Below are 23203 nucleotides of genomic sequence, written 5' to 3' on the forward strand. Positions count from 1 at the left end.
ACACAGAGGCTGACTGTTGGGAGAAAAAGAGAGAGGCGGACACAGATGTAGATAGAAACAGAAAGGGCATGTTTTCATCAAAATGTGGGATACGCCAATCTCCTAAAAAGGTGAATCACTGAATTTAAATCAACAAGTGCTGTGTAAATACCAAGATGGCGTGTGGAGATAGCATCATTCAAAGAGGTGCAATAACTCTTCAGAGTCCCTGGTACATCATGGCATGGCTTTAGATATTTTATTTTACGCCTTTGCTGGTATTTATGTTCCCACAACATATTGCTCTTTCCATGTGAGCGGTTTCCATCAGCTTCTCTCCATTATTTCGCCGCCAACACTTACAGGCCAGCCGTGTGCGCAGCTTCCACATTCAAATTGTGCATTAAGGCAGAACATGTACTTAGAAAGTAACTACTTGCTCCACGCTTGAATGAACTTACACAATGAATGAGAATAAAAGTATGACTCATGACTCCCAGGACTTAGGTGAGAAGGAACTCAATCAAGTGGCAATAAAGTTCGTGGGCAGCAACATATCCATCAATCCAAAACTTCTGCAACGTCTGCTAGCTCTCAGCATCCACTGTTCCACATCGGCTCGGCCATCAGTTCAACCAACGCTCTGCACCCTGGACAAAGGTCACCCAGGAGGACAGGCCGCTCCGAGGGGCCAGACTCTGGGCTCTGGCCCCCGAGCTCCCTTAATCACCGTGACCACAAAGTCAATGATGAGCGCCAGTCAATGACCCCTGGGAGGAGAGCTCGTGGCGCCACGTGATCGGTATCACACCGCGCGTTTCCCCCCCCCCCCTCGTCCAGCCCACCCGTCTTTCTGACAGCCGAATCGCGGGCAACTTATCGGATTCAGTGGGGGGGGAAAAGAGATCTTTGCATTAATAATTCACTCAGTCCGGCAGCATCTCATCTGCCTCGGTGGTGCCGAGAGGGAGGCCGCAGCGATGCGCGCGGCAGGCGAGAAAATGCAAAGCTCGAATGGAAATGAACCTCTCTCGCTGAACTCCTCCAGACAATCTCATTCTCGGCTTCTTTGCCCACCCCCCCACCTCCATCTTCATTCCCGTTCATTCTGCTCGACTGGTGATAGCGTTCCTGGGCCGTTTCTTCCCATGTCACAAATTCTCAATCTCCCTGCTCACTGAAACAAGAGCAAGTGGATTAATGACAGCCTCGACTATACTTTCAGACTTTCATGTCAAAAGATCCATGTCAATCCCAAATGGTACAAAAACTATTCTGGAAAAGATAAACACTGTAAAAGAGGTGACATGCCTATTGTTGGCGTGCCGTTTCCTGGTGGGCTCTTCCTCTCAATCCTCATCCCCTCCTCCTCTAACCCATGCCGCTCTGGTGCTGACGGAGCTGTAGTATTTTCTCTTTCATTTCCATCCTCTCTCCAAATGATCTTCCTTTCCCCTCCATTTCCCCCCCCCCCCCCCCCCCCTCGCCTCCATCCCATTTCGCTAGTGCCAGTGGTATCGTGGCGGTGATGGAAAGGCTCGTGTCCCTGTGCGAGCTGCTGTCCCTAATGAGGCTCCTCAGCCACACACCGGATCAAATTAACAGGCTGCACCAACCCATTACAGCCAGAGCCCAGCAGCCGGAGCCCCGGGCCGGCCCGGTGCCTGAACTCATCGCACCGGCGATCGCACTCTGTGATTGATAAGATGTGGAACAAACAAAGACAGAAGGGCTGCAGACAGACCGAGAGAGAGAGAGAGAGAGAGAGGAGACTTTGAGAAACACACATCTGTATTTTTCCTGCCGGGTGAGAAATATCAGCCCGGCCAATGAGTAATTATCCTCTTGATGGAATAAGTAATGAGGGTAAAAGGTCACAGATTGCCAGAGTGAAGAATGTAGAGGATTACCGAGGATACTACAAAGGTAACATGCAAACTTTGTATAATTCCCCTCACACGCATTACTGCAAAGTTGTTGGTTTGAATGATTTAACGTACCGGTATTTTGGCAGCGGCGACTTACACAAACATCATGATTGCTTCACCATTACGCCACTTGGAAGGGAACGCACAGGAGAGTGTGTTGTGCTGGAACCATCCATCTGGCTAATTGGATCTCAAATCTTGGAAAGCACACTCGACATGCTCTGATAAGGTTATAATCTCCCTCGTGCCTTTATGCTGGTGGGCAACTATTTTAATTAATTAGTCCCCTCAAGTTTAAGCATGGCATTGATTTATAACTGTTGAGTAGGTAACAGACAGCGCGTGTTTGTGAGCAAGCAGGTGCAATTACAGGGAAAATTGCAGTTGGGGGCAAAGGCATTAATTGATAGTGTTTCTTTGTAGCTCAGAGATGTATAGAAACATGAAGGAAAGTGGGTAAATTCTTAAATCACGCTACAATAATAGTTGGATTACCCTGCAAGGAGAGATAACGCTGTTTGTTTCTGGAAGACAAACTCAGAGAAGGTCAATCCTGAATAAATGTCACCAATAAATTGGTTCCCGGAGAGGAAAAAAAAGACCCCCGGGTTATTTTACAAGACAACAAGGCTCCTATAAAAGAGCTTAGTCCATAGTCTATCACAGCGAAAACAGGAATGTCCCAGACGTTCGCCTCCTGGCTAGACTGATAGAGGGGACCAGACTCCCAGTGGAGAGAGACAGGAGCCGGCACAGAGGGAAAAGGACAATACATTTGAAATAAATGAAGACAAGAGGAAGTGGGCAGATTACAGAAAACCCAAATGGCAAAGATGAAGAAAAAAAAAGGACAAGTGTGCCCAAACGTACAGTCAAGAGATGTAAAGAGGAAAATTGGTTACACAGCTTCTTTTTGTATCCTCACATTTTACAATGAGTCAGAGCTTATGATCTTTCATAATAGCTTTGCTCTGTTGAGGGTCACATCTGTGGAAAATTTCCGCATAATTTCACAATTGTTAATCTAAGATACCAACCTCACCCAGCCTTGCTCTCAGCGTGTTTGCACTGAAAAATCTGATTTTGCACTGGATTTTCCTTCTGATTTCTTGACTGTGTAGAACCAGGTTTCAAATGGGATGTTTTTTTATTTAAAAAGTAGTGGAGCGACAAAGGAGGCATCATGACATGGCAACGTATCCTTGTATTTATAATAATTCGATCCAAAGTCAGAGTGAAACTTAACTTCGAAACCAACTTAACAGCCTCTACAAGTCAATATCTTTGTTTCAACCTGACCTGAGACGGATCGCATCATCGCCTCCCACGCATGTCTTCCTCCCCTCTCTCCTTTTTTTCCTTCCTTGCACCTCTCGCTTCGTCATTCGCTCACAGACGAACCAAACGAGCACGAGAGCGGATGTCAGCCCCCGGTTACGAGTAACCAGCTGAATGGCGAGATGCTGTTCGTGCAGCACTCGCAACGGTGCAGTAGAGCCGCAAAATGCAGCCATCGGATCCTCATGTACGAAATCCATAGAAGACTTAAAAAGTAGTCGTTTTTGGGTCTTACTCTCACGCACGACGAAACAAGCCAGCACACAGTAAAATCAGACCAATAACTCCCATCAAGTAACAGCCTGCAACAAAGACACACGCTACAGCTTTAAGGTAATCGGCCCCAGTGAGTCTGCGTGTGCGCGGTACCGGCGCTCGTGCGCGCGGCGCTGCGGGCTCCGCGGTAGCCTGCAGCGGGGGGGGGGTAATTCGGCCGTGTCCTCCTCCTGCAGAGGCCCGGACTTGAATTAATGGCGTCATTAATCTTACCTTAGAAATGAATGACTTCACCACCGTCAACCTGCGGCAGAGTGGCCTCCCAGGTCCCTCCTCCTCCTCTCCTGCACCCCGACCCGTCCCCACCTATTGAGCTGTAACGGATGGCCGGTGGGCCCCCCGTCACATACATTTTGAGGCTCGGCGGGAGATCAGAGGCCAGAAGGATGCACACCGCTTCTTCCTCCAGGTCGGCTTTTCGGTGTGTGTCTTTGTGTCCACTGGCGTCTTTGTTGGAAAAATGCAGAACCCAAAGTGTCCTGATCATATAGAGCAGTGGCCACTTGGTACCGGGCCCCAGAGAAAGAAAAATAGAAGACAAATGCAATCATGGCCTCCAATCAGAACTGCGAGTGACAATATCTAGTGGAAATGTCAGATATATCGACGGCTGTCATATACGAGTTGTCTATGGCTTCAGCTACAGTGCAAGGAATTGCTTATCGCTAAGTGAGGGGGAGGGAGGTTATCAGGCTGGAGATGGAGATTTCCCATTTCATCAATAAGTCGTCAGTCTTTCTGCTCGTCACCTCTCCTGCCCCCTCCTCTTCAGCTCGACCAAATTAACCCTTCACGCCGATGTCCAGCGGGCCAGACGCTCAAACACACAGGCATAGGCTTTTAGACTGTAACATCAGTGTAAAAGGTCCAGAAAACGCAAGCTATTTTTTTTTTTTAAAGCAAGTGGTTTGCCTCACGACACGGTTACACGTCTCGGGACAACCTTTATCCTTTTGTTCTTCACAGAGCATTGCATACACATTGCACCGTTTCTCTGAAGTGGAGGTTGGTGCTTTGTACGGCAGTAGAGCAATCGCACAAAGCCTACCGGTGGCTCGCTGCCGGGGGGGGGGCGGTTTTCAGTTCCTCCCACAAAAACAGTTAATGAGGCGAGATGTTCTGCTGAGTCTCTGGTACTGCAGAGGACGCGGCTCTGCTCAGCTCGACTGGTTTGTGTTTTCCACTAGCAACAGTTGTGGGTAGGACCTGATGCTCTTTTGGTACCACTTTGATCGAGTGGTCCTGGTGAGGCCGAGTTGATAACGGTGAAGTTAGAACACTGATTTGTGAGACAGAGTTGGGGCTGGAATCCTCAGATGCGGATCCTCCTGCACGAACCTGCTATTTCTTAACAACCAATTTTGAGCCGGGACGCGTTTTTTGCAGCACAGTACGTTCATCACGCTGAGCGTAGTACACTAAATACACTTCCTCCGTTCAGCCTGCCACAATGAGATCATAAACCATCACGCCTACAGCCTCGATGTAAATCATCGTTTTGCTGACATTACAAACTACCTAAACTAAACTGCAACGGACCCTAGAAGTCGCGGATCGCTCCAGAGGGACCTCGCTAGCTTTCTGCTCTCCGGCTTGGCTTCATTACGCTTGCAATGTCTGTTGACAAGATTATTTTGGAACATTTAATGAATATTACTCCAAGAATAACACCAAGCCAGAGAGAACACCACCTGACACTAGCTGTGGTGTAACTGTGGTGCATTGCAGCAGTCAGTACCACGCTGTCAGATCCGAGTGTAATAACTGTCAGTCATTTCTCATGGGATCATGTGGTTGTGACAAGTGGGTAGCGTGCAACCAGCGAACGGGGGGGGCGTAGACACGACTGGTCGGTGCACTTTATTCTCTCAACACCCTGTGATCAATAGAACATCTTAAAAATAGATCTTATTGTATTTATGGATCTACTTGTATTTTTACATAAGAGGCTAAAAGGTATGAATCAGGACACCAAATGCCATGAACATCCTCATTGATAACTTGCAGGATGATTTACTGTAGGTCATCATTTAGAGACAGTTGCGCCATAATGAGGTGTGAATTATTCACTTCCCTGTCCACGTTTCAGCGACTGGAATAGTATAGAATAGACGTGATGAAAATAAAACAAAAGCAGACGTGGGAGGATAACCGCGCGGTTCTTGCGTGACGTTTCGAAAGTAGGACTCGGGCGTCGAACCGCCGTTTTTAAAACACGAGGCCAGGAAAAACACCTGAGCAACTCAATTAGGGCCCCAGAGGGGAAAACCAAAGCATTATCAGGTAAGCGGTTACACACAACCACGCAGGATGTGTGTGGCAGACAAACCGACAAAGACACAACAAAACACACCGGGCTTAAATACACTGGGAAGATGCGGGTAATTGGACAGAGGAGGGAACAATTAGGGACAAGGCAGACAATCAAAAGGGGGGGGGGGGGGGGCAGGGGACTGGAGGGGAGGAGTTGAAGCTGGCCTGGCGGCGACTCGAGGGGTCAAGAAGGTACAAAATGTAGTGGGGACAAACCAAAACCCCGACATTCTTTGTTAGCTCAAATGTGCCACGCCGATGGCACAGATGTCAAGGACCTGTGGTCGCCTGGGGGCGAGTTGTCACTCTAGCGAGTGAGGAGATGAAAACCATTCTTCACTCTCGACTTGATCCTCATAAACCTACCCTCGGGTCCTGTAACATTGAAACCGGTGTCCCTTGGGTCCCCGTCACTACTTTTTCCTTTCTCTTTCCCTTCGTGCGATGGCCCCACCTCTGGACATGTTCTCTCACCCACTCAGGCAAACTGGCAATGATCCTGGCATTTGTACTTTGGCACTTAGCACCGCACTGGCGTGAGTAATTGAAATAATCATCGGCCCCGCTAATGACTCATTTCTTTGGCCCTGCCTGCTGGTGTCCACATCATCGGGAGCGCGGTACAGGAGGTGCCAGTGCCCCCGGGACATTTCCCAGCACATTTCTCAGACAGAGAGAGAAATCTACTCATCTACCATAAATAGAAATGGAAAACATCGAGACTGAGAGATGAGCTGAGGACAAATTGATGTTACAACTTTGACACCGGGTGCAATAGATTCCCCACTTCCTCAGTATTTCTGACCAAAAGGGTTTATTTTCAGTCCTGCACGAGCGTTCACACACAGGTCGACACACACACACACACACACACACACACACCGTAGGTGGAGCGGCGTGGCTGTGGCTTGAGGACGAGGGAAGAGGACCTGTGCTGGACTGCAGTGTGTTTGTTTGGGAGAGCCCAGTCATCCAAGCTGTTTGCACAACGCGCCTCCTCGGCACTGTGGGAAAACTCTCACATAGTCGTCTGCCGAGCCGGGCTCGTTGAGGAGCACGACCGCGAGAGCGTGCTGGTTGAGAAATGCCCTGATGCAGTACCAGCCCATTGTACTCGTCAGTGTAACAAGTCTGAACAGCTACAACAGTGTGTGTGTGTGTGTGTGTGTGTGTGGGGGGGGGGGGGGGGGGGGAGTCAAGTGGAGCGGATAAACAAACATCCCAAAAGTTGATTCAAGGTTTTCTTGTGAAGTCTCCTCTTGGGAGAAGGTGCTGTTGCATGCATCGAGGTGTGTGGGTGGATGTGTGTCATGTGGATACGACATGAACTCATCTGTATCTTGGATACATTAACTCAACAAGTCAAAAGATCAGCTGAAAGTGAGTGGGTGGAGTGGGGGTGGGCAGGTAACGTCCTCTCTCCGCTGGAAACGCATGCGGGGAAACGCTGTGGACTGGCTGTGCACGTGTCTTCTCATGAGTGCAGGCGGAGCCTGGACCGGCAGCCGGAGTGAAGCAACTTACGCAGGGGTGGGGCCGGCTTTTCAGGTTAAGGAAGTCGTGACATGCCCCTCCAGCGGGCCCATTAATCAGTTGACTCAACACCCCCGGCTCTTAGGGTAGAGAAATGGAGCGCGCACACACACACACACACACACACACAGCAAGAGCACCGGCCACTTCAGCACACTCACACACAGACACAGACACACACCCGAACAAACAGCGGGAGCGCACACTCCGTTATGTAAACGGCTGTGGCACTTTCCGCCTCAGGCCACACATGGCACACCTCCCACTATGCAGTCGAGTGTATGTGTTTGTGTGTCTATGGTGTGAACATTGTGTAATCAAAGAATTAGAATTGTATCTTTGGAAAATCATAAGTGGCTTTAACACGATTGGACTACATTTCCTTGAAAAACATGTGAATTTTTGTATTTAAATAATAAATCCTGCCACTTCGATGGGTGACTTTGTGCTCACCCACTGTGGGTGGGACCAAATGCTTGTTTTTATTGTTTTGTATTATATCAACTAGACCGTGGCAGCCTGCCAACGTCTATTTTGCTCTCCCGCAAGTTTCATAACGACCAATAATACTTCCCACTTCTCGACAGGTGGGCTGGCTGGCCAAGTCCGCTGCACTTCCTCCTCAGCCATGTGCAGCGTCTGGCTCTAGTTTGGCTTGGAAAGCGGCTCCGGCCATGTTAGCTTACAGGCCGGTGACTTTTGTGCTATGGGGGTAAAAGGTGCACCTAATAACTAGGATGCCTAATAATTAGTGTTTATATATTTTGCATTGATCTCAACCTGCCCAAAAGCTTAACTACTTAGTAATATGCTGATTTAATTGTAGTAAAGTCAAAAGTATAATATTTCCCTTTGAAATGTAGAGGACTTGATGTATAAAATAATCTAAAATACAATACAAATCAAACATTCGTGAGCTAAAGTCTTTCTCGCGGGAGCTATTCGCTCCGAGGTCTGCGGTCCACCCACCATAGTCCTATAACAATGCTTTTAGAAACCGCCTTGTTCCATCTTTGCCGTAATCTCATTCGCCAGTAGGCCGCAACAATGCAGGGTGCCTCAAAATAAATTCACTCCGTTGTACACAATAAACTGAAAAAGGAAAAGTTGCCTCAAAAGACTGTGAGGAACTTCTTACATGTTTCCCACTTGAATGGAATGACATCAGCAGCAGAAACGCAGAGAGACGATTGGCTGCTTCACGTACAGCAAACCTTTTGTTCTCTATGGAAAATAAAAAGCCCTCTTGCAGCTTGACCTGCAGTGGATAGATGCTGAAGTGTAATGATCAATCAGGTCGTTTTACTCATCATTTACAGCAATGACTCATAGAATATCAAACACAAGGGAGAGGACGGAGGAATGTGAAACTTGTGCCTTTTCTAATCAGTATTTGAGGACGGACTGACCCTTATACTTGTTATTCAGAGGCTTGTACAGGAAGCACTTTTCCCTTGTGCTGCATCATGGTACAAACTGCACTAAAAAGAAAGATATAGTTCGTATTCAAAAGAATTCTTGAAAGCTAGACCGGACATAATATGAAACATATGGCCTATATGATGTATACATCACTGCAATTACTTAAATACATATACAGGTAAAATTCTGCTGAAGAAAGAGGATCACTCTGATAAAGATACTAAACTGAGGTTATAACACAGAAATGGCTCTGTCTGTGTCGTAAAACATGAAAAACTGAGATTTCACAAGTTAATATCCGTAGCAGTGGTATTCAATTACCGAGATTGATGTGGAAATGAAGAATAAGAAACTTAATTGGCACGGCAGTGTGTGTGAGTGAGATCCAAGCCCACAGCGGCTCAAAGTAAATCGTGTGTTGAAACTTGAAACGTTCAGGCCGCCCGTGTAAGACAAACTAAAAACGTCAGGCGGGCTGATTTATTTCTGCTTCTTTGGATTAATTGGAAACACTTTTCTTAGAAATCTGTTCCACACCTTTTTGAATTTTACAAGTCAAGACAGCTATAACCCATTTCAGCGGGGGATGGAGGTTGACCAAGCGTTTTATGGACGACATGAATTTGTCTGGTGGTAAATTAAAACCTCGCTCCTGACAACCATGAATAGAAAAGTTGTTCTGGCTTGTTTAGAGTTTTGTTTATGAGAGAGAGAGAGAGAGAGATGTGATGAGCGGATCGAGCCCTTACTTTGCTTCTCCTTTTTTTTATGCTGTCACAAAGCAGGATGCAGCAATTACTCTACATCCACATCAGTATGCACTGGTGGCCATGCATCTGGCCTTGCACGGTGAGAGAGAGTGTAAAAGAGCAGCTCCCGACACTCATTACATCATTTAGGTACCCTTGGGCAAGGCGCTTGACCCCCCCCAACTTCACCACTGGGCAGCATCCAAGTGTGAAGGTGTGTATTTGGAGAAAGGCGTTGCTGTAAAATGAGCCTTCATGCTCTGTATTTCTGGCCTGGGTAAAGAAAATCAGCACTACATGTGCCGCAATTCATCAACCAGTGAAACATAATATTTGGGTTTAACCATAATTATGCTTTAAAATGACAATTGGGTTATTGTATTATGGGTGAGCATTATTAATGGTGCATTTATTACTCGCATACATCAGCATGGCCTGAGCGACTTCCATACAATTGATTGAATTGGACTGATTCCGACACCCTCCACAAATAACACCAGTCCTCCTACCAATGTGTCGGCATGTTTGAGTGAAATGCATTATTGAGTGCTTTTGATAACACTCGTCCGTGGAATGAATCCATGGACGAGTATGAATATTAAATACGGATGTCAGAGCTAAATAAATCCTCCGACAGCTCTATTTAAAAACAACATCCCCGCCGGCTCAGTCAAAACAGCAGACAAAAAGTCCCAATCAATAGACGGGATGGATAAAGGCAGGCAGCCTGAAAGCAGCGCCGCTTCAGGGTTCAAAGACAGGGGCAACAAGAAACGAGACGAAGAAAAACTCAAATTGCTGCCAGCATAAGTTTATTTTGTCAATTTCCAGCCAAGTGGAGGTTGAAAAAAAAGCCCCCCCAAAAAAACCCAGTCAGTTCAAAATTCAAGTAGTAACACAAGAGCTTTGCTCGGATTTATTTTTTTCTTCAAAGCTTCCTCCACCTGAGTGAGGCGATAAATCTAGAGTTTTCGTGCTCAGCAGAGGCATTCACTGGGCCAGAGGTCAAAACAATGAGACGGATGAAAACAAGAGATTGTCTGGAGGCCCATTAAAAGAAAATTGCCAGTGAGGGACAGAGACGTGTCCTGCCTTTGTGGTGTGTGTGTGTGTGTGTGTGTGTGTCTGTAGGAGTTTCGTGTTCAGGTCTGCGAGGTGGCTGCATATTGTACATGATGTGTTGTCCCTTTATCAACGTATAAAATTCTGATATCCTGGAGTCAGCTCCAGAAACATCCATTTCAGGTCTGTTTGTTTTTCTGCAGCTTTCCTCTCTTTGGTCCTGAAGCCCGTTTAGGATGAGTCAAAACCGCTGCGAGATGTTTTTGTTTTTTGTTTTCTACACGTTGTTTGTCATGTCCCCCCCCTCCCCCCCCGTTTTGCGCATTCTCCCTGTGACGTCGCTGTGTGGAGAATGTGGTCCGGCCTGAATTCTTATGTTAGCACACAGCCATTGTTGTCCCTTCCTGGAAATCCCGGCGAGTGGCCGTCTCCACGTGCGCAAAGTTCAGCGGGAGAAAAACACTTGTTTTTAAAAACTTCTCCCTCTACATTGGACCTCTGAGGCGTGTTTAGAAGAATCACTTACGGTCTAGTGTGACTTCTGGGGGGGGCAAAATGTCCGCTTTTGGAGAATGTTTTGACAAGTTTCGTGTCACTCTGCCCCTTCCTTTGCTCTGCTGCAGCTGCCATGTAAATCGCCGTTAGGGCCGCCTCAGCCTGTTCATTAGCAAAACATATGGCCCAACCCCACTGCCGCCTAATTAATGCTCCCCTGGGATAAACAATTTCAACTCATAGCCCGAAACACAACGCTAATTCTTTTCCTCAACCCACAGTGACCGGAGGTGTGAAGGTGGACGGGGAGAAAAATAAAAATAAAAAATGAAACCTGATCTACCTGCCATCATCTTCTGCGCCTCATAAGGCTCCATGTAGCCATCGTTCTCGGTCGACACCTTCTCCGTGCTGGTCTGAGTTCCACCAGTCTGCTCGGCGTCGAAGGGGTCCGCGTAGTCCTCGAGGATGTTGGGCTGCAGCGGGGGGGGGGGGGGGGGGGAGCATAAGCACAGAAAAGGTGAGACGGAGGGAGGGGAAAGAAAAGATGGAGGAGGTAACTCCTTTTGCTCCTGTGTTGAACAATACAACCTTGGCACATAAATAACCCCCCCATTCACACACACACTACGTAGGCCTCAGCATACAACCACAATGCCCCAGCTTATAGCTTCGCAGCACGCTCTCTGCTGGTCTTCCTAATTACATGACAGGCCCATAATTCAAAAGAAGAGGGAAGAAGACCACAACTGCTCAACTTTCTGAGGAGAAACAATTCGCTGGCATTGAGTCACGGCTAATTGCAACGTTGCTCTTTTTGCGCAGTAGATGGCAATTAGGCGAACGTCCCGGGACTCATAAATACGGCTCAAACCTGGAAGGGAGCGGAGCAGCGGTCCCCATCTATTGGGCCTCGGGGGGACATTTGTTCCCTCGAAATGTTCTACCAGAAGCCCGCTTCAAAAGTAGAGATCTACCCTCTGAGAGGAAAGAGGAGCAGTCTGTCCTCTTGGACATGGAGGGAGAGTTTTTTTTTTTCCCCCCTCTGTTGTGGCTCCAGACGGTCTGGTTCAGCCAATCACAGGTCAGAGAGAGAAGAGCACCGACCGCTCGTTCTGTTACTCGGAAACATCTTAGTTGTGCACACACCTCAGCGAGCCTGTAAACACGTACACCCCATGAGTCATGTGCAAAGAGGAAGGGATTTGGGTCTCATTATGAAACGAGCTCATCACTCATCTGGCGGACGGGGGTCGGGCGGGGCGCACAGGAGGTGGACCGAGCCCTCGTGGCCGCCACCTAGCCCGCTGTCCATCTCTGCCACACAGGGAGCTTCCCAAATGGATTTGCTTGCCACAAAAAAAACAACCTGTGGGCGGGCCACCGGGGAGAGTGCCACACACACACACACACACAGACACACACACACACACACTCGCACACAGACACACGCACAGCTAAGCAAAAAAAATGGACACATATACGTCTCCCAGCCAGAGAGAGAATGCACCGAGATTTTTACTGATCATTTAACGCACTTCCAAAAAAAAAAAAAAAAAAAAGTTTCCAGGTGTTGAGGGAATGTTGTAAGCCGCTTAGCAACACGGCAATGCCGGCTGGTATATTTCTGCCCATCTCCACTTTACATGGATTAGTACTAATAGCAAGGGAAGTAAGTACCAGGCATGTTTTTCTCTGCGGCTACTTGTGTTGAATCCACAGTCTTCACTATTCCTTCTCCATCTGTTTTCTGCCATTGCGTAATTATGGGTTCCTGAAATGTTTTGCTTCTGTGAATTCAACCAGTGGGGGGGAAAGCATTGCAAACATTTTCCTGCTTGGTTTTGTGCCAGCAAACTATTGTAAATTCACTAGTTTTAATTGATATTCAGCCAACCAGATTAGCAGCATCCCTTCTGCCCGGGAGCGCGTTGAGTCATCATTAGCATCTCACCCCTCGCCGCATACAAACTGAGCTATCATTCATCGTGGCGTGTGCCAAACCCTCTTCAGATACAGTCAATGCAAACACGGCCCAGACCGGAGAATGAAAACGAATGAATCAGGCCAGTGCCCATTTGACTGCGGCCCACATACTGCGGCTGCATCCTAGATTCCCTCCAGCAGCTTTAGCTGAGACATTCGCCCACAGCAAGGATTAGCAGCTTAGGTTTGAGGAAGGGCTCACACCTTAGACCTCTGCCGCCTTCAAGCACCTTCACTGGCCTAGTGGATGTTTGGGCACGTCTCAGGAAATAACGGCAGTCACTTACTGAGCCACTCCAAAAGCATTACATCATATTTTTTCCTTTCCTGTTGACATAATGTGGGACGCATAAAGGGCAGGGCGTGTGATGAAATGTGATGCAATCATGGACTAAGGCTAGGGATCAAGACTCAAACAAAATGCAACAGCTTTGCTATGTAGAAGTGGTTTGTATTCACATCATATACTCACTTGCCTTGAACTCGCCTTTTGGTCATCCTAAACAATCAGAATCAGGCCGAAACAAAGTGTAACTGGGCGGCTGTTGCTCTTAAAGCAAAACAGGATTTTGCAATCAGTCACAAGTGGGTCTTGGCAGCTTTTGACAAAGCCTTTGCAGAGGCAGAAGCAGTATTTGGAACGAGCTATTATCACCATTATTTTAAAACATTTTAAATGCAATTCTGAAGTAAGACAATCAAGACATCTAACTTTAAATCCAGTTGTTCTGTGTTACGTGTTAAGCTGTGGAAAGAGTATGACTCCTCCCCCCCCCCCCCTCACTTTTCCCAATTCAGGTGATTGGCTTCCATATGTGCAGGCCATGCATGCACATTTGTACAAATACCTTGTTGCTTTTGTCTAAAGACGTAAGGATACATTGTTCGGCGGCCCCTCTGTATTTGTTTAGGCATCTATAGCCAGTTAGTTTATTTTCAGGAGGTAGGCTTAGATTTGTTATATTGATCTCTATTTGTCTGACACAACCTCATATGTTCTGTCCCCTCCCACTTCGATTGAAAACTGAGTTTCAATAAATTAAGTTGCATCGTTTTACTTCCATGTTTACCGTGTGAGCCCACCACTTATTCCCCACACAGTCTGATTTAAGGGAAGCGCAAGAAGCCGTTAGCATATGTTAATTATGGTCTCTGTATCCAGGATCAGGTTGTAAAAGGCTTGTCATCAAACAGCTAAAAGAACAAAAAAAGGATTTACATTTTACAGGCATGTGTTTATTTAGCTTAGACTTGGGCTGTAAAAGCTCTTTTCAGCACTTGGCTCATGTTCTTATTCTTTCAGCAGGGAGAAAGTTTAAGGTGATGACGAACCAGTTACCAGCCTGTTGAACAAAATTAAACAAAAGGAAGTGGTGTGCGCTTGTTCTCTTTCATTCACGGTTATGTTATGCAGTTATGTTGCACAACAGCTTGAATAACAAGAGATGTTTGTTAACGATGTACCCTTTTGTGACAGGGTGCAATTTCACAGCTGTGTGGTCATTATCTGCTCCACCCTGTGTGTCACACTCATACCTTTCCAAAGCTGTAATGAGAGCAACTACCATACTCTATTGTCACCCGTTAGCTGGCAGCAGTGTAATTACGTTGAGCTTACACAGATCCTTCCGGAGCATCCTGGGGTTTGAACCCATCAAGCATCTAGTCTCCGTGAGGCACCATCACCCAGCCCCAGCAGCCTACTCCATGTTTGGGTGGAGGTGGTTAATTTTTCCAAATTGCTGCAATGTGTCCTTCCTGTCCCTGTGTACTAATGACTCCACGACAGAAGGAGGGGTGCCAGCCTGGGGACCCGCCATCTGCCTCGTGGTTTACCAGGGCGTGTCAAGACTGCAGCCAAGCCACACTTGTCATGAGCGCAAAAATGTCCCCCCCCAGCGCGAGACTGCAGCGGCTCAATACGTCAGGCCTTCGCTAAACTGCGCTGTAAGCCCGTATGAACCTCTCAAAAGTCACCTCAGAGGCTTAGGCCACGTTCCCATGGCAGCTAGGTCCTTTACCGGCAGCATATGGAGAAAGGGAGAGAGAGAGAGAGAGAGAGAGAGAAAACAATCTAAATTACTTTCATCCCGCAGCTCAGAGCCCAGGTCGGCCGTGTCTTACACCTGACGGAGCTCTGGCAGCTTCTTGGGATGCACCGTGGCTTTCGGGCAATGAGGGCTGACTTCAAATCAGCGGGAAACAGAGGGGACACGTTAGCTAAAGCGGGAGACTACGACAGGCACCTGCCTCGTAGGCTCAGTGTGGGGGTTCGGCGACGCTGGGCCTTGAAGGATTGCATTTCGATTGGGCCTCAGACTTCCATTAGAAGTAAGAAAGTACCTGCTGCAGTCCTGATGGAGAGAAAATGGGTTTGGCCGGGCTCTCCAGGTAATCTGCAGCAAAATAATTAAAATCTCAAACTCTGATGGATGGAATTTGGTGTACATTTTGTAGTAATGATAATAATAATAATTCGAAGATTGGCTGCACTATTTCTCTTATCTTCCATGTGTCCAGTATTGGCAACCAATAATACCAAAAATAATGCAATGTCACAGTCAAATAAACACCTTCAGGCATATGTACATGGAGGGAAATAAGGACTAATCCAACTCTGGCTGAATGAGTGAGGACAGGAATATGATATGAATATCACTGCTTGTCCAGGAAGGATTGCACGGATTGCACGCTAGTCCAGGTTGAAGCTCCCCTGAGACGGCCAGGAAATTCGGTGGGCTGTAGAATAAGAGGGGATGGGGGGATGGGGGGGGAGGGACTGACATATGTGATTTATGTCTCACGCCACGAGGGATTTCAGCCACTGATAACCTAATACAACTCAGTGCTTAGCAGCTCAATTGCATTAAGGCATTTTAGGAGGCTTTTTCTTGCCTCTTTTGCTGCTATCGCTCTTTTGTTCTTCAGTGTGACAAAAAAACAAAGCATGCCACTATTGGGAAGACAGTAAGCCAGTTAGAAGAAAAGGATAGAGGACAAAAGGTAAGGGACGGACACTGTTTTTATGTTTTATCCTGCCATGCAAAAAGTCTTTACTTTTGGATGGAAAACTGTTCGAATGTTCTCATAAAAAATAAAAAATAAACAGAACTGAGTGAGCCGAGCATCGCCGCAGTGCCTCTGCTGATATCTCTTCCACTTTATCTTTTTTCTGTAAACATAGGGTGACTGCTGTGTGTGTGTGCGCAGTGTGCCGTCATCCTGAGATAACTTGGCAACACATTTCTAGGAAGAACATACCAGCAAGAAACACTCCCTCAAGGCTATTTATTAAAGCAGGCATGATCACGGCTTCTCTGTCGACATAATGCACTTACTATCAATAAGACACTTTCATGTTTCTAGGGAGAGAGCGCTGATCTGGTTAGAATTCATTGAAGCCCCCCCCCCCCCCCCCCCCCCCCTCCCCAGCCCAACCCTCTCCCTTGTGAAGACGGAGCCCTGCTGGGCTCCACCAAACAGATCAGGCAGACAGAAATTAGCTTCGCCTCTAAAAAGGAGAGACAGTGCGCGAGTGCATTTCCCACCGTACGGACATGACGTTAATGAAACTTTATTGAAATGTTTCCAAAGAAACACGGATGCCTATGCGAGCCGGGAAGAGCGATGGGCCTACTTAGGAGCCTGCAGAGGCATCTGATCAAATTATTGTGTTTGCTATAAAGATGCTTTTTCACAATAAGTCACGAGCCACCGCGGGGAAGCACTTCTATTCAGATAGAGAGAGATTCTTCTTATTTCCAGGTAGAGCCATTAGCTTTGCTTTTAAGCTGATTGGAGAATTACCCAAGGGCAGTGAGTCGGTGTAAGTTGTGCCCGCTCGAATCAATACAAACAAACGCTGACAAAAACGCACGCCCCCCTCTCTCCCCGTCCTGCCACTCAGCCTCAGAAGTGCATTTTTGTTAAGCATTAAATATAGTCCATCGGCGCGGCGTTCCGTTCTGCATTCCCCTTTGTGCTCGGCCACCCGTTTCACACATGTCTCCCTCTGCGGCATCCGCGCCGTTCAAAAGAAGCGCTCACTCCCCCCTTTTGAGACTCAGACCACATTAAATGTTGGTTCCTCTGAACCACACACTCTTACCCACGTGGGGCGGCATTTTGGGGGATGAAGCCGCTCCTTTTGTGCACAACTGGATTAGCCTGTCCGTTGATCCCGGTTTGCACGGGAGCGCTTCCAGATGAAGCGACCTGCACCACGTGAAATACAGAGGGAACCATGGCAGTGTTGAATGGGAAGGGCTGGGAAAACACATTATGCACGCCTGGATAGTCAACACATCGCCTGTGTGTGTGTGTGTGTGTGTGTGTAGTTCATTAGGAGGCGGTTACTGCGCATATAGTCCAGCTTTCTGTAGGTCATAACACTGCACACAGAGCACACAAAAGAAGGTGGTAGTACCTAGGTAGCGTCAGTGCACATAAATAAACTACATTTAAGTCACATAAACTACATTTGAGTCACGCATTGCATTAACAGAGAAGATACAGAAATAAAATGCCAATCCTATTTTCACATCCCTCTTGCTACTAACATTTTATCCAATGGAGTAATAACCTGTATCTCCCCCTTTATCCTCAACATCCCTTGCTGGATTCAACAAATGCAGATCCTTGGCCTCGCTCATCCCGTTGGGTAAATATCAATATTAGATTTTACAGACCTCACCTAGATTTTGATCTGCATTTATAGTGCAGAGCTCTTTTGTGGATTGTATTACCTGCCTAAACATCTTTAAAATCCAATAACAGTAAGTTACATCATCCCAGAACAGCCCTGTACCCATTTTCAAAACTCTCAAATACAATCGATATTCATCCTTCTTATCAGTGTTGATAGGGTTCTACCTCCGCCCATCCATTCCTTTCTTTACATTTGCACATATTGGCAAGAGGCTTCCGCCATTTTAAGCAGCTAAAATACCATCTCAATAAATTTCCAATCTCGCCGCTCCTGATGAAAGGCCGGCCCCGACTGGTCCCCAGGGACCGTCCTCATCGAAACTCGCCCCACACAGCCACTTAAGACCCCCTGTGGAGGAATGGGAGGAGGCCACGGGTTGCCCCCCCCCCCCATGAAGGTGCTCTTAATACGCAACAGATATTCAAGATTAAGTACTTGACTACACGCTTGACAAAATCCAATTTCTGTCCTCTGCTCCCCTCTCTCTGTGATAGATTTATTGGCAGTGTTCCTGCTACATAGAGTTAGTGTGCGCTACCAGAGCCTATGGTAATTCAGGGCCTACAATGGAATGTTGTTGTTTTTTTTATCAAATATGATAATCCCATTGACCCTGTGAATGAGCAATTCCCCTCATAACCGCAGTGCCATTACTGTGCAAACATCATGACTTGGGAATGAAGTAGCAGGCCGAGGGGGAAAAAAAAGGAACAAGGAAGTGGTAAAACCATCAAATACACAAACAATCTGCTCTGTACTCTGTGGACAAGAAGCCCCCCCCCCCCCCTCCCCCCTCTTCAATGCTGCTACCACAAGCAAAACCGCTGTTGTTCATTGCAGCTCCTAGAAGATGGAAGCTGACACAATTAGGAATGTAGGGCTTCATCAAACATCACGAGGAGATCCACTGGGATGGAGGCTTTGGTTCTGGGGGAGTGATTAACAAAGCAGGGAGCAGTCAGGTTGTAAACAAAGTGGAGGATCTTGTAAAGGTTGGAGCGCTGCATCCTCATACGGCCTTCTGTGGGGGGGGGCGGGGGGGGGGGTGCAAACAGCCCATCCGTGGAGCATGCAGCAGCTATGCGCAGCGGCCATTTGTCACTATTTCCGACATCTAGATTGCTCATGTCGGAACGCTAACCCCCCCCCGGTTGCGTTCGAGCAGTGGCCCGGCCTGCACACAGGGGCGGGTGCGGGCTTGTCAAGTTAAAAAGGGAATGTCACAAAGTTGTAAACACTTCCTGACAGGATGGGAGCACTTCCTTAATCCTGGAGCAACCGAGCCGTTCTTTATTCTCCACCAAGTGACTGCGGGTCGGGTTTCTTGCCCCCTCACTTCCACCGAGACAAACGCAAAACAATTAAGTGCGACCGGAGCGTCTAAATTGTTTAGCTGACTTGTTTTTTCGTTCACAAAAATCAAAGTCTGGGATTCCCACCGAGGAGAAATGGAAGTGTCGGGCTTCCTGGCGGGTCACTCGCAGATCACTCGGCTGCTCCGTTTGTGAGACGGAAGTCTGACCGCCTCCTGCAGCGAGACACGAAAACAACGGCCTGCAGCTCGCATGCAGACAGATGAAAAAGGCAAACGAGTTGTCTGTGACCTCTGCGGTGCATCTCATCTGGAAATAACTATTTGGTTGCAGCTGAAAGTTTCATAGTTCGGAGGGCAGAGCTGTGGAAACAAGTCAACGCCTCATGCTGATTCTCCCCTTTGTTTGTTCCTCAGGTGGCAACCAAACTCCCGTCTCAATCTATTTATTTATTCATTCATTCATTTTTTAAATCAGTGAGTGACGATCAGCCTAATTGACCAGGACTCACTCAGTCCTGCTGTAGCGCCACACACACACACAGTCATTAAACAAAACCGAGCCATGTGTCTACAACTCCCCGGGGCCCGGCGCTGCACCCCCAGTCTGCAGGCTAATTGTGACCTGGTGGAATCATGTGACTGATGTTCCAGTGCACTGCTAGAAAAAGCAAATCGAGCAACAAAGCACAACAGACTCCACTGGGACTCTTTAAAGTGGAGAGAAGGCTCCCAGATGCAGCAGGGAAGGATAAAACAAGCAAACAATGGCTAAAAGCCACCGTTTCCAAGACCTGTATCTTCCAGGCCCATGTGCTTGTATATCAATTCATCCGTGAATAGTTACTGCAGTTGCTGGATTACGGTGCGATCACAAATTATGGAATTTTGCGCATTAACCAAAATGATATCTCGACAAAGAGCCAGAACGTCTCGCTGCTCAATCGAATAACCATTACATCAGGGTTTCCAGCGTAGCCTCAGGATGACTACAGGATGCCTTCATTCCGCCCCAAAGAGGCGGGTCTTAAACATGTACACTGGCTAGGCCCCGTGTCCTTTAGCAAAGGGCCCTTCCAGGATTCTTGTTCGCGTCGCAGAAAGACATTGTGACGCACTCTCTGACAGTGAAGTGAGTGTGTAGAGTTTGTTTGCCATGAAGTGAACAACTTGTTCTAATTAAACCAGACTATGCTGTAGTACTGGAAGTAGCGGGGTGACCTTGAGGGAAAATGCCTCATAGATGCTTGGAATAGTTCAGGAAATGCACGGCATTATTTGACAGCTCAGTGAACAGCGGGTCACACAGGAAACAAAAAGTCACACAATAATAACAACATGCCAACAGCGTCAAAGTGTGGCCTTAAATCCGCTAACTATGACTCAGAGTTGGTAAGGCAACACATTCTTTGTTATTCTTACGCAATTTGTCATAATTGTCAAATGAATAATCTCCTCTGCCCAACACATTTGTCACTACGGAGCAAAAACATCCGGCCTCCGTTTCAGTCCTTGGAGGAAGAAAACATGTCCGACACCACGACTTTTTACACGGGTGAGTGTGTGATTAGAGCAATTACTTCATTAGATCCTGCACCGCTCTGATATCCAGGTGTCAACCTAATCATCCTCTGCTGGATACAGAGAGGTAGGGAACTGCTCTTTCAAAGCGGTGCTGTAACGGAACATGATGGGCTCTGATGTTTTCATCCATTTTTGGGGGGCGGGGGGGGGCCTCCCCGAAGAAAACCACTCTAAATCATCTAGGTGATATTGACATTTGCGCTGGACATTTTCTCCCATGACTAGCGGAGATGAGAGCGCCGCGGGCCGGTGGGATGCATTCGTGAAACTCCACTGTTGTCTGGAGTGCCTGGGTGAAAGGCCAAGCGACAGATATTTCGCATTGTGGGGGAAATAAAGTCGGTCCCCCCACCAGCTCAATCTCACCATCGCACACACGAAAGAAGGAGAAAATGAAAAGAAATTCCACAACAAATGAGGCCAGATGTAGCTGGAGTATAAATTTGTTTGTATAGATTGATATTAATGTCATGTGACGCATTATCTAGCTATGAAAGATCTTCCCCCCCCCCCCCTCAAGACCAGCAGCTATACGTCATCTTCTAGCTCATATTTGATGTTGTCAGGGCTGATATCCGTATAAGTAGTGTTTTGGCTCCACAAGTAGAGGGGTGCAGACGTATTATACAAACAACACATGGTCTTCTCGGCTTTCTAGGATTAAAATTAAAAAGTGCCTTCTGAATATTGTCCCTGCAGAACGGACTCATTTCTAAACGCCCTTGCTGGCGAACCAACACAAGTTGTGTTTGTGACACCAACGGTTTCCCGCATCGCGCTCTTTTGAAAATGCTGAGCCCAGGCCTTGTAAAAATATTCATGGAAGGGGGATGTAGCGAAAAATGAGGAGGGGGGGGGGAGGGATTTCTGTCTAGTTAAAAAAAAAAAAAAAAAGGGACCCCGGGCCACGGAGGGAGCCGACGTCCGATTGGAACAGCGGAATCCCAGGTGCGCAGACAGATAGCGATGATGGGCTGCTCTCGGCGGCGCTGCCTGCGTTTACACGTCTCCGAGCGGAGCCCGTCATCACTTTCCCGTGTCCTTGAGAGTTTCGGATGGTGCTGAGTGCAGCGATGAGCTGGGAGATGAGGCCGTTAATTAGCTCCGCGGCGATAATTGATCATCTCCCTCAACTCATTCTACCATGAAGGGCTGCGCCAGCGAGCAAAACAACAACACATTGAGAACGCATTGAAAACTCAAAAAGGCCCGGTAACAACCTGCACCAGGAAATAAAAAAATCCACTGAAGTGCATCTCCAAAAAAAATCCACTGAATAAATTGACACTTCTTAGAAGCTGACTGGCAGAAAAAAGCAACAACAACAACAGATGAAAATCCAGCAGATACTTTACATTATGCAGTGAATCATTGCATATATTTAAAAAGAAAAGAACATATTTATCTTGCTTGGGAATAGAAATGGACTCTTGTTGCCGCTATTGGCATTTCAGGAATTAAGTCAGCAGTGACATAATTAGCATTCATGAGTCAAGTAATTAAAACATCGATGTGACCAAGCGCTGCCGTTAAGACACTCGTGCCCCCTCCGCTGACTCTCCAGCAGTCAGCGTTTAGTCCCGGTTTCTGCATGTGGGCCACAAGCCAGGAATGTGCTTGTTGTTTTTTTTTTTTTTAAATCAACGTCAAAAAATGACAAACAATAACACATTCAACTCTTGTCGGAGGGGGAAGAGTGTGTGAAACCAACTGCAAACCAGCGTGTCCTCCCACTGAAACCTAAAATTAGGGATTTACAAACAATTACCATGGCCAGTCACACACAGCTTTCAGAAAAACTCCTGACAAAATGCTGAAACCTGTATGAAGACAACTTGACCCAGCGTGGTGACTTATTGGTTGTTTTATTTCAAATAATTCGTCCACCAGTCAACAATGAAATACATGATGTGAGAAACTTGTGTTAATGTTTCCCCTTTTGGACGTTAGCAAGTAGCAAAGACTGACGGATGGGGGGGGGGGGGGGGGGGGGGGTTTGGGGAGATAATTCTGCTGTAAACTTCTTTTGAGAACGTCGGTTGTAATTAAAAAGAAAAAGAAATCAAGCTTGACTCATAACAATGACAAACACTGCCACGGACAGTACACACACATATATATACATCACACATACATCATTGTGTCAAACCTTCAGCCCACGACAAGAAGCCCTTCTCTCGACATATAGCTTAAAGCTCCCAGCTGTCAGTACTGATTTAGCTCGTCCACAACCTCGTTCATACCAGTAAGTGTGAGGTATTAAAACCATACCATCAACTGCCGTTCTGTTGGAGCCATATGTGCACGTGGAAAAGAAAAAGGGGGGAGAGGTCTATTAACATGAGACAACTGTGATGTGTTAAACCCGTTGGAACAGCTGCAGCAGGTTCCGTTATCCTCCTTGTTTTACAGATAACGTAGAGCTTTAAGGATTGCTAAAAATGCATACCACGTTGAAAAAACAGAGGCCGACTGTTTGGGGGTCGGTGGGGAGAGGAGGGGGGATGGGGGGGGGGGG

General features: G+C 47.2%; 1 protein-coding gene across 4 annotated transcripts in view; it reads right to left on the reverse strand.

The window, feature by feature from the left end:
* The window catches only part of zgc:158464 (uncharacterized protein LOC791139 homolog), a 72670-nt gene that overhangs the window by 47687 nt on the left and 1780 nt on the right, over nucleotides 1-23203 (reverse strand). For all 4 annotated transcript variants that reach the window (XM_037483055.2, XM_037483064.2, XM_037483038.2 and 1 more), the window contains exon 2: nucleotides 11439-11571. In XM_037483055.2, the coding sequence (XP_037338952.2) occupies nucleotides 11439-11571 (133 nt within the window). The remainder of the gene's footprint in view (nucleotides 1-11438; nucleotides 11572-23203) is intronic.

The sequence above is a fragment of the Pungitius pungitius genome, chromosome 4 (genome assembly GCF_949316345.1).
Source record: "Pungitius pungitius chromosome 4, fPunPun2.1, whole genome shotgun sequence".
Classification (NCBI taxonomy): Eukaryota; Metazoa; Chordata; class Actinopteri; order Perciformes; family Gasterosteidae; genus Pungitius; species Pungitius pungitius.